A 12,845-nucleotide genomic window follows, 5' to 3' on the forward strand; every position below is an offset into this window, starting at 1 on the left:
CCTGAAGTATTCCACATTCTTCAATAAGACACCCTACACCTGTGGAGTAACGGTCAGCGCGTCTGGCCGCGAAACCAGGTGGCCCGGGTTCGAATCCCGGTCGGGGCAAGTTACCTGGTTTTTTCCGGGATTTTCCCTCAACCCAATACGAGCAAATGCTGGGTAACTTTCGGTGCTGGACCCCGGACTCATTTCACCGGCATTATTACCTTCATTTCATTCAAACGCTAAATAACCTAGATGTTGATACAGCGTCGTAAAATAATCCAATAAAATAAAAATTATATATATATATATATATATGTAAGTTTTTATGGGACTCGGATATTGGCTTTGAAAAGATTTGCAGGAATAAATACATGTTTTTTGTTTTTAATCTAGAGAACATAAGTATGGGTATTATTTCATATACGGTAATTTAAATTATATGACATCATACAGGTCTTTATTGAATGCATCTGATAGATAATCTTTCCTTCTAACGAACTGTTTTTCCGCAAGAAGACTTGCATGTCGTCGTGGAAGTGATTACATCGCCAAAGCAAACAATAGAATGCTCTGTCATGCAAATTACTTAGATTTACAATTCAATACGCTTTTGTATATCCCGTCGTGACAACTACACGCGATGCAAGAAGACTAATATGAGAAATTATTGATTCTACAAACAGTCCTATGATTTAATAGTTTACAAGTGAAGTCTTGCATCGTTGATATACACCTCACTTATTTTTTTTTTGTGGAATATACAGGGTGTTAAAAAGTATCCAATATTTTAGGAGGTGCTAGTATGCATCAAAACAAGAAAATAATGTCTAATAAACATGGGTCCTACAACACTTCTTCATAGGAGGAGCTCAATCTGACGTCCATTCATGGCAATGCATTCATCTGTCCTTTGGCATGAGGAATCACGCATTCTTTGAAATTGGCCTGATCTTTTCATGTGTCCCCATAACCAAAAGTCTAGAGGCTTTAGGTTTGGGAAACGAGCAGCCCAAGGTGTGGGGCTTCCCCGACCACTGCAGTGGTCCTGAAATGTCAGCGTCAGGTGTTCACGCACATTGCGGAGAAAATGTGCTCGTGCGCCATCTTGCATGAACCACATCTGTAGTCCTGCTGACATGGCCCATTCTCCAGCAAGCAGGCAGTACGTTAATAAGAAAGTCTTGAAAGGCCGTCTTAATCTTTCACCAAGAACGCCTGCCCATATGTTGACTGAGAATCGGTGCTGATGCCTTGTTTCTTCAACTGCATGAGGATTTTCATCAGCCCACACATGCCGATAACGAAAATTCACAACACCATCTCTGCTGAACCCCGCTCATATCCGCAACCAAACTTTTGTTTTCAGTATTCCTTGCGATGTATCATTATTCCATGCCAAGGGTGTCCTATAGTATGATTTTCTGGTAGTCTGCTGTATTGTAGGGCAGAGAAATGCATTGTCATGAACGGACGTCATATTGAGCACCTCCTATGAACAAGTGTTCAGATCTCAGAAAGTAGGACCCATGTTTATTAGACATTATATTCTTATTTTGATGCATACTATCACCTCCTAAAATACTGAATACTTTTTTTTACACCCTGTATGTTTTCACTTTGTAATATTGACCTAAAACATGAGCCTGAAAGTTTCGTAAAGCATGAATAAAATATATGTTGCATGAGTTGTGAGAAGATGATGTATTTAACCTGACAAAAACTCTATTCGTACCAGTAAGTTTATTTAATATGTCAATATGTACTTTAGCTTAATTCCACTAATTCCATCCATGGAAGTCATAAGTGACCTCGTCCAGTACGCTACTTTTTTTTTCTCTGTAAAAAAAAACCAGGATCATACTAATATGGAAAAGTATTAATACATCACGTTTTTATTTTATTTCGCACATATTTTTCTGTACAAAAGTCTAACTTTATTACTTTTCTGAGCGTATCTTGCAACTTCACAGAGACAAACTATGCATGAAAGAAAACTCCCCAACGCAAGGACATAGAACACCGACTGTAAGTGGGACAGAGACAAAACTTGATATTCGTCGTCATTTTCCGTATGATAATCGTGATATTTTTTCCCATACAATATTCCTTTGTACTTCAGCTCTCTTTGCCATTGGTCGATCAGTCCCGCTTGTAACACACAACGGATTATGAAATTGAAACGATCGAGAAAAGGGCTTCCTCTCTGAAAACACATTGCGTACCACACATGGGCAAAACTGTCGTCTAGATTACAGAACAAAGGCTTCCCACTCGAGTCCATGTACTTGTACGCTCTCATATGTTTGCTTAAGGTGTCAGAAGTTAAGAAGGCGTAGTCCCCTTTTTCAGCCAGTCTCTTGAGACACAGAGTTATGTTCGTGCAGAGTGTGCTTCTACTGTATCGTTTCTGAGTCAGATCCTTGTACCTCAACGTGAACAACGTGTGGTACCCGAACTTCAAGCCAGAATTGAGGATCTCATCTTCGGAGGAGAGTTGATGTTGGAGGCCGGGATCTATGAGGAAACTTGTCAAATATGTTTGGTAAACTGTGTTGAAAGCCAGACAGAACACAAGCCACATAAAGAACACGTATCTGATCGTTGAGGAGGAAGGAACTTCGTCTGGAGAAGACACTCCTAAGATTACGCCCCACATATATAGAAAACACTTGACGAGGCTGGAATAGTACTGGCTTTTCTTTTGTCGTAGCCATCCGTGAATTTTGACGAGCAGCCACATGAAAAAGGACATCGCGACGTAGACAATGGCGAATACAACCCACAATGTGGGCGTGAACACCATTGTGAGACTCATCCATCGCAGCATTGGCTTGGCACAAGGTACATGCCACTTCATGCTGTCCCATATGTAGGGTATGGTCATATCCACTGCCTTCCACCGCCATTCGTCTATTATCACTCCTCCGAAGGCCACATCTGACTCTCGACGTTGAACTTCCCCTAAAATGCCTGTCCAGGTTCCGTTCTTGAATATTTTCCCCCAAGGATTTGGTATCGCTTGACGGAAAACTGCCGACATGTTGATCTTTTCCAGGAGAACTTTCAGTAGTCGTAACTCTAAACCGTCCTCGTACATCCACCCTCTGGCGTAGCCTTCGTTATTGATGGCATGCCTCATAACAGTAGGTTCTAGTTCGAAAGTTGAAACTGTAATGGTACAGCCATGAAGATCTTGTGGGACTTTAGGAGGGAATAGCGATGCATTGTTCAAGAAGTAAGCATTTCCTTCACTGTCTTTGATACACTTGTCCAAAAAAACCGGAGTTTTTACACCACCACATAGAACTGTAGGATTATAGGGAAACCATGAGTAAGCAGTCACAACAGGATGAGTTGAGTTAGAAATCAGGATTACGAAATTGACAATATTTGACAGCCACAATTGACGCACAATTTCCTTTAACAGCTGCTTTAGTTTTTTAGGTTTCTGTGTTTGAATCACTATCACAAAATTTGATCTGGGATTCCATCCAAAAGTGTCTTTAAGCGTCGCAATCTGATGCCTCAGGTTCTGTGCAACGCTTCCCGATTGTTGTAGTAAAATATAACTGCCGTGTTTATCACCAGAATCTTGACTTACTGTAAGATGTACGTCATACACAAGCATTGACCATCGTTCCATTTTATGAAAATTTTCCGTTATAGTTTCCGTAATAGTTTGATTGCTGCTAATCTGTGAGGAACAAAAGGAGATAACGAGCGGACGAGTTGGTATGAAGTTTCGGACGGCGATGTCTTGCAGACATTGCAGCAAATGGTGTTCGTTATCCGATGATGCTTTTACCGTGTAACATAACATCAAAACTATGTATGCGAGCATTCTTGTGTGAGTGAGTTCTCTCTAGTAGGCAAGATGCTAATATTAGTTCTGCGTTTTCTATTCTCTCCACATTTCACTCTCATTATCTTCTGCACTACAATGCTGTAAAATTACGCAGACTACTTCCGTTTTAAAAATGCTTCTTTTCTACATGTGTATGCGAACATATAGACAAGAATTCTTGTACTATAGTTTTGAAAAGTAGATAATTTCTTCAACGACAATTGAAGTGTCCGTTGGCACGTGAAATTGCGTGCACAAAGCTCATAATGTTATATTGTATGGAACCGTATTAAGGCGGAGTTTGATAGTATGTGTAGATAATATTCACAGTATAACATGACGCTTTAATACAAGACCTATTAAAGTTTATTCCTTTGACCATACATTATTACATTATACTATATTATGAATGTTTTCCTACTCATTATCAGATTATTCGTCTGTAAAGATAATTCCCCTTTTTGGCTCAAGCTGTATAGCTACGTGGAGAAAATTCATACGATCCAAGTCCATTTCCGATAGTCCAGTGATACGAGTAGTAACTTTTAGACGTAACTCTACGTCTTTGTATTTAGCACGCTAGGTTGCCAACCACTCAGTAAAAAGGTTTAAAAAACATGTTACATTAGAATCATTTATAACATTTGAATGTCCATACCTGTGGAGTAACGGTTAGCGCGTCTGGCCGCGAAACCAGGTGGCCCGGGTTTGATTCGGTGTTATCAAGCTCCGCAAATATATATTCAAACTCCGCAAATATGCTTCGCGGTCACAACAATAACTACCCCCACCGTTTTCCCCTCCCCTAATGTGATAGCTCGGGTACTATTTTCCGTGTGCGCGCGCAGCACTGATTACTCTGCGCAAAGCTACTACCATGGATAAATATATAATAGGATGCGAAACTTAATGAGTTTCCCGTAACAGATACTAGAGGCGCTGTTGTAGAAATTGATCTTGCTGCCATCTATTTCTGGGAGGGGCGTTATTACATCTAGCAGCACACCAAATAGCGAAAAGAGTAATTATCCATGCATTTAGCAGCGCACCTGGTGACGAAAATGTTAAACTGTGCAGAAAGTATTCCCTCCCACCTTCATCGATATTCAAAACTAACCCAATTTAAAATAAAACATTCCTCACAGCATATTCTACTGAAAATTCTTACCGGAGCCAAAAGAGACGATGTGTTTTACACTACACGATTAAAATATAACCAGACAGACAAAAAATAAAGCAAAAGGTTAGATAATTGGGATTGTATTCTTTGGGTATTTATTGTACAGCACAATGGAAAAGTCTGCAAGAACTACTTAGATAGTTCAATTTATTATATTACTATTACTTTACAATACATTCAACAACTCTAATTTTACAACGTCCATAAACATCACTGTTTAACATACACTGCTTATACACACACGTATCACTTTATGTTCACTTAATAGCAAGTTTCAGTCCGCCATCTCGGCTCTTCGACTCTTCCGTACAGCAATATCTCGAACGGATAAATAGTGAACTCTGGGTAATGTACCCAACATGTAGTTCTAATATTCATCACCTACGACGTTGGGCGCTGATCACCTTATTTCAAACCCCCAAATCCAGATGGTGCTGACCGCAGTTTCGCATCCTATTATATATTTTACACACTTACTCCTCCACAGCAGGCGCACTGTTCATTTTGTACGTACCTCTGCTTGCAGCAACTACAAGAACACGATTAAAATGTATAGTCAAAAGGAAAGGGGAAGGAATTAACTGTAGTTGATGGATATAAATACAGAAAGTACTGGAAGAACAAAGAAGAACACAGTGAAAATGTATAATGCCAAAATAGTGACAACTGTTGAAGATGACATTCTTTTTAAATACAAGAAGAAATCACAACCATGAAAAGATGTAACTGCACACCGTCACATGATTACAAATCCCGCGAAACGCAAAGCCAGTGAAGAAGACTTGTTCGACAGACCTTCAAAATTAATCAAGAGAGAAATATGCTCAGCCCCACAAGAACAAGCGAGAAAATAACGACCAGAGATATAAATCTAACAAGAAGGAACTTATACAAGCAAAGACGAAAACTTCATCCAAGACTACTTAAAACTAGCAAGAGGTTCATGAAGCTCTACAAGTAGTCCTAGGCCTAGAACGGAGTACACAATATTGACATTACTAATTCATTTACTCTGAAGTGTGAAGAGAATTTGCTTAGTAGTGATGTGAAAGAGTGGGGGTAACCAATGTGGGAAGATAGTTGCGCACTTTGATACAAGGTTGACGAAGGGTTTCTTTTCTGTTGCGGAGCTTGATATTGCCCGTTCGATTCCCGGTCGGGACAAGTTGAGGTTTTTTCCGGGGTATTCCCTCAACCCAGTATGAGCAAATGCTGGGTAACTTTCGGTGTTGGATCCTGGACTCGTTTCACTGGCATTATCACCTTCATCTCATTCAGACGCTAAATAACCTAAGATGTTGAAAAAGCGTCGTAAAATAACCTACTAAAATAAAAAAAAAATAATAACTTTTGAAGACAAACACATAGCTAAACGAAAAGTATACAGGTGTATAGACCATGGCTGGGCAGCAAGAACGGATTCTACTCTCTCACGGGGAGCCATATGATTTCTCTTCATCCCCTTTCTTCCCCGCCGAACACCGCGCAGCGTTGATTCAGTGACGGATGTGACTGGTTCTCAGTCAATAAATTAGTATTAAATTGTAATAAAACTAACATAATTCAATTTAAATCCTGTCCAAATTCAACGTCGCAAATTTCTAGCGCAATAATTAATAATAGATCCCTATTAGAAACAACAACAACCAAATTTCTTGGCTTAAACATCGATAATGTGTTAAATTGGAAAAATCATATTAAAGAAATTACCCCCAAACTAAATTCAGCTTGTTTTGCTATTAGATCTATGCAAAAGATAGTAAATATCAATATCTTAAAAACAATATACTTTGCATACTTCCACTCGGTAATGAGTTTTGGAATAATATTCTGGGGAAATTCCACAGATAGTAACAATATATTTCTATTACAAAAAAGAGTAATTAGAATAATAGTTGGTGCCAAATCTAGGGAATCGTGTAGGGCTATTTTCAAAAAACTACAAATAATGCCCATGGCTTGTCAGTATATCTTTTCATTAATAGTCTTCCTCGTATGTAATCATGAAAACTTTGTAACTAATTCAACAGTTCATAGCATAAATACACGTCAAAAAAATGACTTTCATACTCCATCGGCAAGTCTATCGTGCTATCAAAAAGGAGTGCGTTATATGGCAGCAAAAAGTTTTAATAGCCTCCCTATCGAGATAAAAAATGAAACTCAAAACATAAAATTATTTAGGGCCAAATTAAAGAAGTACCTAATTTCTCACGCCTTCTATTCTGTAGGTGAATTCATGACATTCAATAACACTTCATGAAATTGATACTAAAACTATGTGTTGTACTAGTATACTATATTGTAAATCTCGTCTGTATATATTTCATCTAGACTGTGACTATAAATTAAGATTTTTATAATAGTATTAAGTTTTTTGACTTGTTCCATATTCTAGCTGTAAGCATGTATGAATACCATGGAATGTTAATAAATACAATACAATACGGATGAATTTGAATATTAAGCTCCCCGTTTAGAGTGTAGTTCCGCTCCCGATGCCCAGCGCTGGTATAGACAAAGAAGTCCTGTAACTCTAAACGTCAGCAAGAAGCTAGTCGGAATCTCAAGGCCGGCGAGATAGGTGGGGCAAAACAAGCTTCGAAAACTATAGTATAGTAGCCATTTTACGCACATAACTTCATGGGATCTGAACCGATTCGGACAAAATGCGTTAAATAAATACGAAAAAAAAAAATTCAAGGTAAAATGGATCCTCAAATATGTACTTCTACTTTAAATTACGTCAATATATATTTTTATTACACAATATTCACAGTACACATTTAAGCCCGTAATACAATACAGCGAGAAATATATAATGCGTTTGTCGAGCTATGGAAAATACTTTCCTTTAGCACGGAGTAAAGCTCGAAATAAGGCATAGCTGACATTGGTCGGCTAGCGATATTTTGAAAACATAGATACCCCACCATCTATGTTTCCCACTCCCACAGATAACCTAACCTAATTGCAGCCAATAAAATATATATTACGTGAATGAAATTGAGCAATTAATAAAAAGTCATATGTTCAAATTTTTTATTTTATTTTATTTTTAGTTGGTTATTTTACGACACTTTACAAACATCTTAGGTTATTTAGCGTCTGAATGAGATGAAGGTGATAATGCCAGTGAAATGAGTCCGGGGTCCAGCACCAAAAGTTACCCAGCATTTGTTCATATTGGGTTGAGGGAAAACCCCTGGACCCCGCTCCTGAAGATCACGAAGATCTATGACTGGGGTAGCTTCGTCCGAGAAGAAAATCTTGGACATAAAATCAGGATCAGTGCCAAGATGGTCTAGCATCGTATTGGCGAATTCCACTCGTTTGGGTTTGTCATCCGGCTCCAGACGTTGCATTAACTGCACTTGTATGCGTACAGTTTCAGACGTTTGTGGACAATTCGTTGCAATGTTGATTTTGGTACTTGAAGTTCCCGCGAAGCTCTTCTTAATGACTTCCACGGGCTTCGCTCATACGTGGCTTGAACATTTGCAACCATTTCATCGGATGTTCCACGACCACCACCATGCTTCTTCTACACCGATCCTCTAGCTAAAAATGCATCGTCCTACTTCTTAATGCTTTTAGCAGTTGAAGCATCATGGTTAAACACTCACCAATACTCCCTTTGAACTCAAACAATTGATTTAAACTCCGTATACCACAACACAGTTTGTGCTTTCATCTGCAGTGTCGCCATTTTGACAATTGATACAATCTACGAAAAGAAACCGTGTCTGCGCACCATCTACCGACAGAATTCAAAACTTGTTGAGTTTTCCTCTCATGTAAACGTTACCATAAGGTTCTATCTTCAACCGTTCACCAGTCACATACAACTGAAATTAGGTACATTCGAGCAGTCCACCCTGTATTTTATTAAAAAACTCGTTAATTCATAATCTGGCACAATCACATGCGAATTGATACAAATTTCCAGACTCTAGACACAGAGCGAATATTTTTCTTCAAAGAAAATTCCCCGAGAGCAAAACCCAGAAATCTAGCCCAGGACCTTCAGATCTGGAAAGCTAGCATGCTGACCACAATGGAGGCAGTCAAACGAAAGAAAACAGAGAAGCAGATAGAAACAAAGATCATGCCATGTCCTGAAGAATGAAACAAAATCTAAAAAAAGTTATCAAAATGAAATTCGAAATCAATCGTATATCACTGAAAATACAATTCATCGCGGTAATATATATATATATATATATATATATATATATATATATATATATATATAAATAATTAATTCGCAATGAGAAACTGACTTCAAGGGGTTACAAATGTGATGAAATATAATTTATTTATTTACCTAATGGCTGGTACATTGATTATATCATAAACCCTCAAAGAAAACAACAATAATTAATTATAAAACGACATCTTCTTTCTGGCCTCCCAGTAGTGCTCCACTTCTATATGGGACTATAGGCCAGGACATGTTATGAGATGATGTCAGTCCGCATCAGTGGTGCATTTACACAGTTATGCAGGATGGACCTGCATTATTCCAAGACAGGAGAGGTGTTTTGCCAGTAAGTCATGCCCTGTTGATAGACGAAAGAGTGCAACTGCGCTTCTTCTTGGATGAGTTGGTGTATCCAGAACTAATTCTTTCCAGTGCTTGTCAGCTGTTCTTGAAGATATATCTTGTAGGTGCTGTGTTTTGAATAGTTATTTTATAGAGATTTTCACGGATTGGAATGGTATTGGTTTAGAATAGGTTAATGGAAGCTGAACTCTCTTCTTAGCCAAGGCATCTGCTTATTCATATCCGTAGACTGAGCAATGACCAGGTATCCATTCGAGACGTGTTTTGTTGTTTGCGACAAGGACTTCAAGTGTATCATGGATCTCTTTTATTTCTTCTGAACTGGACCGGAAAAGTTGGCTGATAGATTGGATAGCCGATTCTGAGTCTGAAATAATGATAGCATTATGAAATTTGTCTTAGTGGGCTGTAAGCTGTTGTAGTGCCACTTTGATTGCTTGAACTTCTCCAGCGTAGACTTATGTATACTGCTCTACAGGAATATACAATGAGAACAGACTGCTGAAAATTGCAGTTCCCGTGATTGTATGTCCGGTTATTTTGGATCCGCCAGTATAGAGATGTAGCCATTCAGCTCCAGAGTGTCTGGTATAGATAGTCTCAAGAGCCAAAAGTGGTAAGTTTTTTTTGTCAACTGATTTTTTGTGGTAACTTCCTTAAGTTCTGTAGAGGACCCAACATTTATGGTTTCAACAAGATTTTGCAGTTTTAGTAATGGTTGGATGGGCATATGTAGTTGGAGTTATTTCATATTGGTTACAGACTGAATGAAACCTTCCTGGATTTTTAAAGAAAACAAGGAGCAAAAAGCACGCTTCTTATTTTAATTGTGTTTATTGCGTTTGCAGTACAGTAGAACATTGATTATCCAAAACAATTGGGGATGGGGGGTTTTCGGGTAACTGATTTTTCAGATAACTGATCATTTATGAAAACAAATTGTACCGGTATCATAGGAGCAGTATGAAACAAACACACACTGATATTTAGGGCTAGGATTTTGATGACCTATAAATCATGAAAAAATGTCCTAAAACAATGCATTTATGACCTAAAAATCTTTCAAAAATACCCTTAAAAATGCTCTAAAAATTGATCTTACATAATTGGCTTAGTAGGAAAAGAGGTTTTGTACTACTTAGTAATTAAATTAAATTCTACGGATAGTACCAACATTTAAGTTTATCTAATTTTACATAATTTTTTCCAAGTGGTACACTTTAATTAATTATTTTACCTGATATAATTTCCATGTAGTCCACCACAAGGCTGCTCTTATTCAGAATTAGCAGGTATAGAGGAGTCCGTATTGAAGGGGTGGTTGGAGTGTACTACATTAAAATGGCAATATTTATGAAGAAAAACAATTAAAATATTATACAAAATAATGAGTATTACCCATCGGCGTAGCTTGGTCGGTTAAGGCACTTGCCTGCCGATACGGAGTTGCACTCGGTCACGGGATCGACTCCCGCTTGGGCTGATTATCTGGTTGGGATTTTTCCGAGGTTTTTCCCCCAACTGTAAAACAAATGTCAGGTAATCTATGGTGAATCCTCAGTCTCATCTCGCCAAATATCATATCGCTATCACCAATTCCATCGACGCTAAATAACCTCTTAGTTGATAAGCGTCGTTAAATAATCAAGTAAAAAAATAATGATTATTAATGGACAAAATATGTAGACAAATATCAAAGGAAATAAACATTATTTTATATTAATAATGGGGATTTATGGCCAAAATTAAATGAAAATGCGTCAAAAATTACCGAATAAAACAAAAGATGCTCTTATGAGTTGAAACAGGCAAAAAATGCAAAAAAAATGCCCTAACAAATATGTCTTAAAACACTCAGTTTATCACATAACATAAATACTAAAGCAGCTATGTTTCTGGCTTTACTAGAAAAAAGATGCAATTTCATCAAAATCTTAGCCCTACTGATAATAAACATAAAACTGTACATACATTATATATTTTGTATCACACGTCTTACAAATAACACAGAGAAATGACTAGCCTAGTTTTTTTTTTTTTTGCTGAGACTCTTTTAGCCGCCAAATCTCGCAAACAGCACTAGCAAAACGTCTAGATGGCGCGCGCGCGCAAATTTGAATTTGTCGACTGGAACGCTTTTGGTTGATGTTTCGGTTGATGAATATTCGGATAATCAATGCTCTACTGTATTTTCATGCCTCTACGACATTTATACCAATCTTTTTGCAGCATCAATATTTTCTTTTCAGTCCGCTGAGTTAATTTTGTTGTAACATATCTGCCTCCAGACTAGCCGGCCCGAGTTCAATCCCCAGTGGGTCAGAAATCTTCATGTAAAATATCTACCTCAGGACTAGGAGAGAGAGCGGTTCACAACTTCTAATCAATAGATTGTGCACCAATATGCTTGGGTTAAATCCCAAATCTCTCCGCTGTGCATATGAAGTGAAGAAATGTATCGCTGTTGATACTAATTCGTCCGTTGGATGGGGATGTTAAGCTTGGTGACCCCCTTGGTGCTATTCGACAGGAGTAAGCTACATGCTGGCACTGGGTTTCCCCTTCTCCCTTCCTCATCTTCATCATCACCCATTTCCTACACTACACGAACACGAACACATACACTCAGCCTAGTACACGACGTAACTCTCCACAGATTCACATCATGTACAGCATGGCCCGTCAAAGTGGAGTGCAACTAGAAAATGGATCATGGTCCTGTCATCTATCCACAATGTGCAGAAACCCAATCACATATAAGGTAAGCATTGGATACATAAATATTTTCTCTTTATAATTTGTACAATGAAGAAGTAAAATAACATAAAATACGAAGAACTTGCAAGTCTCACCTGTGCATTCTTGGCTGTGTGGGCTGCACCAGCTGCATCCTCACGTGGTCTAGTTGCCCAGGAACACCACCACCACCACCTGCATGCTCGTCACCAACACAAAAAAACACTCGAGACTAGCATCTTGGTCGTCCAGGGGGGTTGACAGTACTGCAACCACATAGTGGCTGCCAGGTGCCTTCACGTCAGCTGTATCAGAAGTCACTTCTTCATCCTGGCAGCAGGCAGCGGAAGCAGAGCTCTGTGCAAGCACAGTGACAAACTCCATCAGGTCATGGAAACTGTGGAGGACTGGTCCTTGCAGCTGTATCTGGTGTCCTTGTAGAGCTGTGATGACAGGATCTTCCAAACAGTCGCCCTGGGTAGCGTAGTCGGTATAGCGCTGGCCTTCTGTGCTCGAGGTTGCAGGTTCGA

At 38.7% G+C, this 12,845-nt stretch overlaps 1 protein-coding gene across 1 annotated transcript; it reads right to left on the reverse strand.

Annotated features, from left to right (window-relative positions):
- Positions 1-844: 844 nt before the first annotated feature.
- Positions 845-3,795, reverse strand: LOC138702283 (probable glutamate receptor). The gene is made up of 2 exons (XM_069829865.1): positions 1,930-3,795; positions 845-1,251 (listed from the first exon to the last, which is right to left on the reverse strand). The coding sequence occupies exons 1-2, from the start codon at positions 3,629-3,631 to the stop codon at positions 845-847; spliced, it is 2,109 nt and encodes a 702-aa protein (XP_069685966.1). The 5' UTR covers positions 3,632-3,795.
- Positions 3,796-12,845: the final 9,050 nt, after the last annotated feature.

The sequence above is a fragment of the Periplaneta americana genome, chromosome 6, assembly GCF_040183065.1.
Source record: "Periplaneta americana isolate PAMFEO1 chromosome 6, P.americana_PAMFEO1_priV1, whole genome shotgun sequence".
Classification (NCBI taxonomy): domain Eukaryota; kingdom Metazoa; phylum Arthropoda; class Insecta; order Blattodea; family Blattidae; genus Periplaneta; species Periplaneta americana.

Excerpts from the sequence above, each read along its gene's own strand:
- LOC138702283 (XM_069829865.1), bottom strand. The coding sequence starts at position 3,631 with ATGGAACGATGGTCAATGCTTGTGTATGACGTACATCTTACAGTAAGT. Across the intron at positions 1,252-1,929 it reads TGCAAGATACGCTCAGAAAA|TTGAAGAAACAAGGCATCAG; the intron begins GTAATAAAGTTA and ends ATCCTCATGCAG.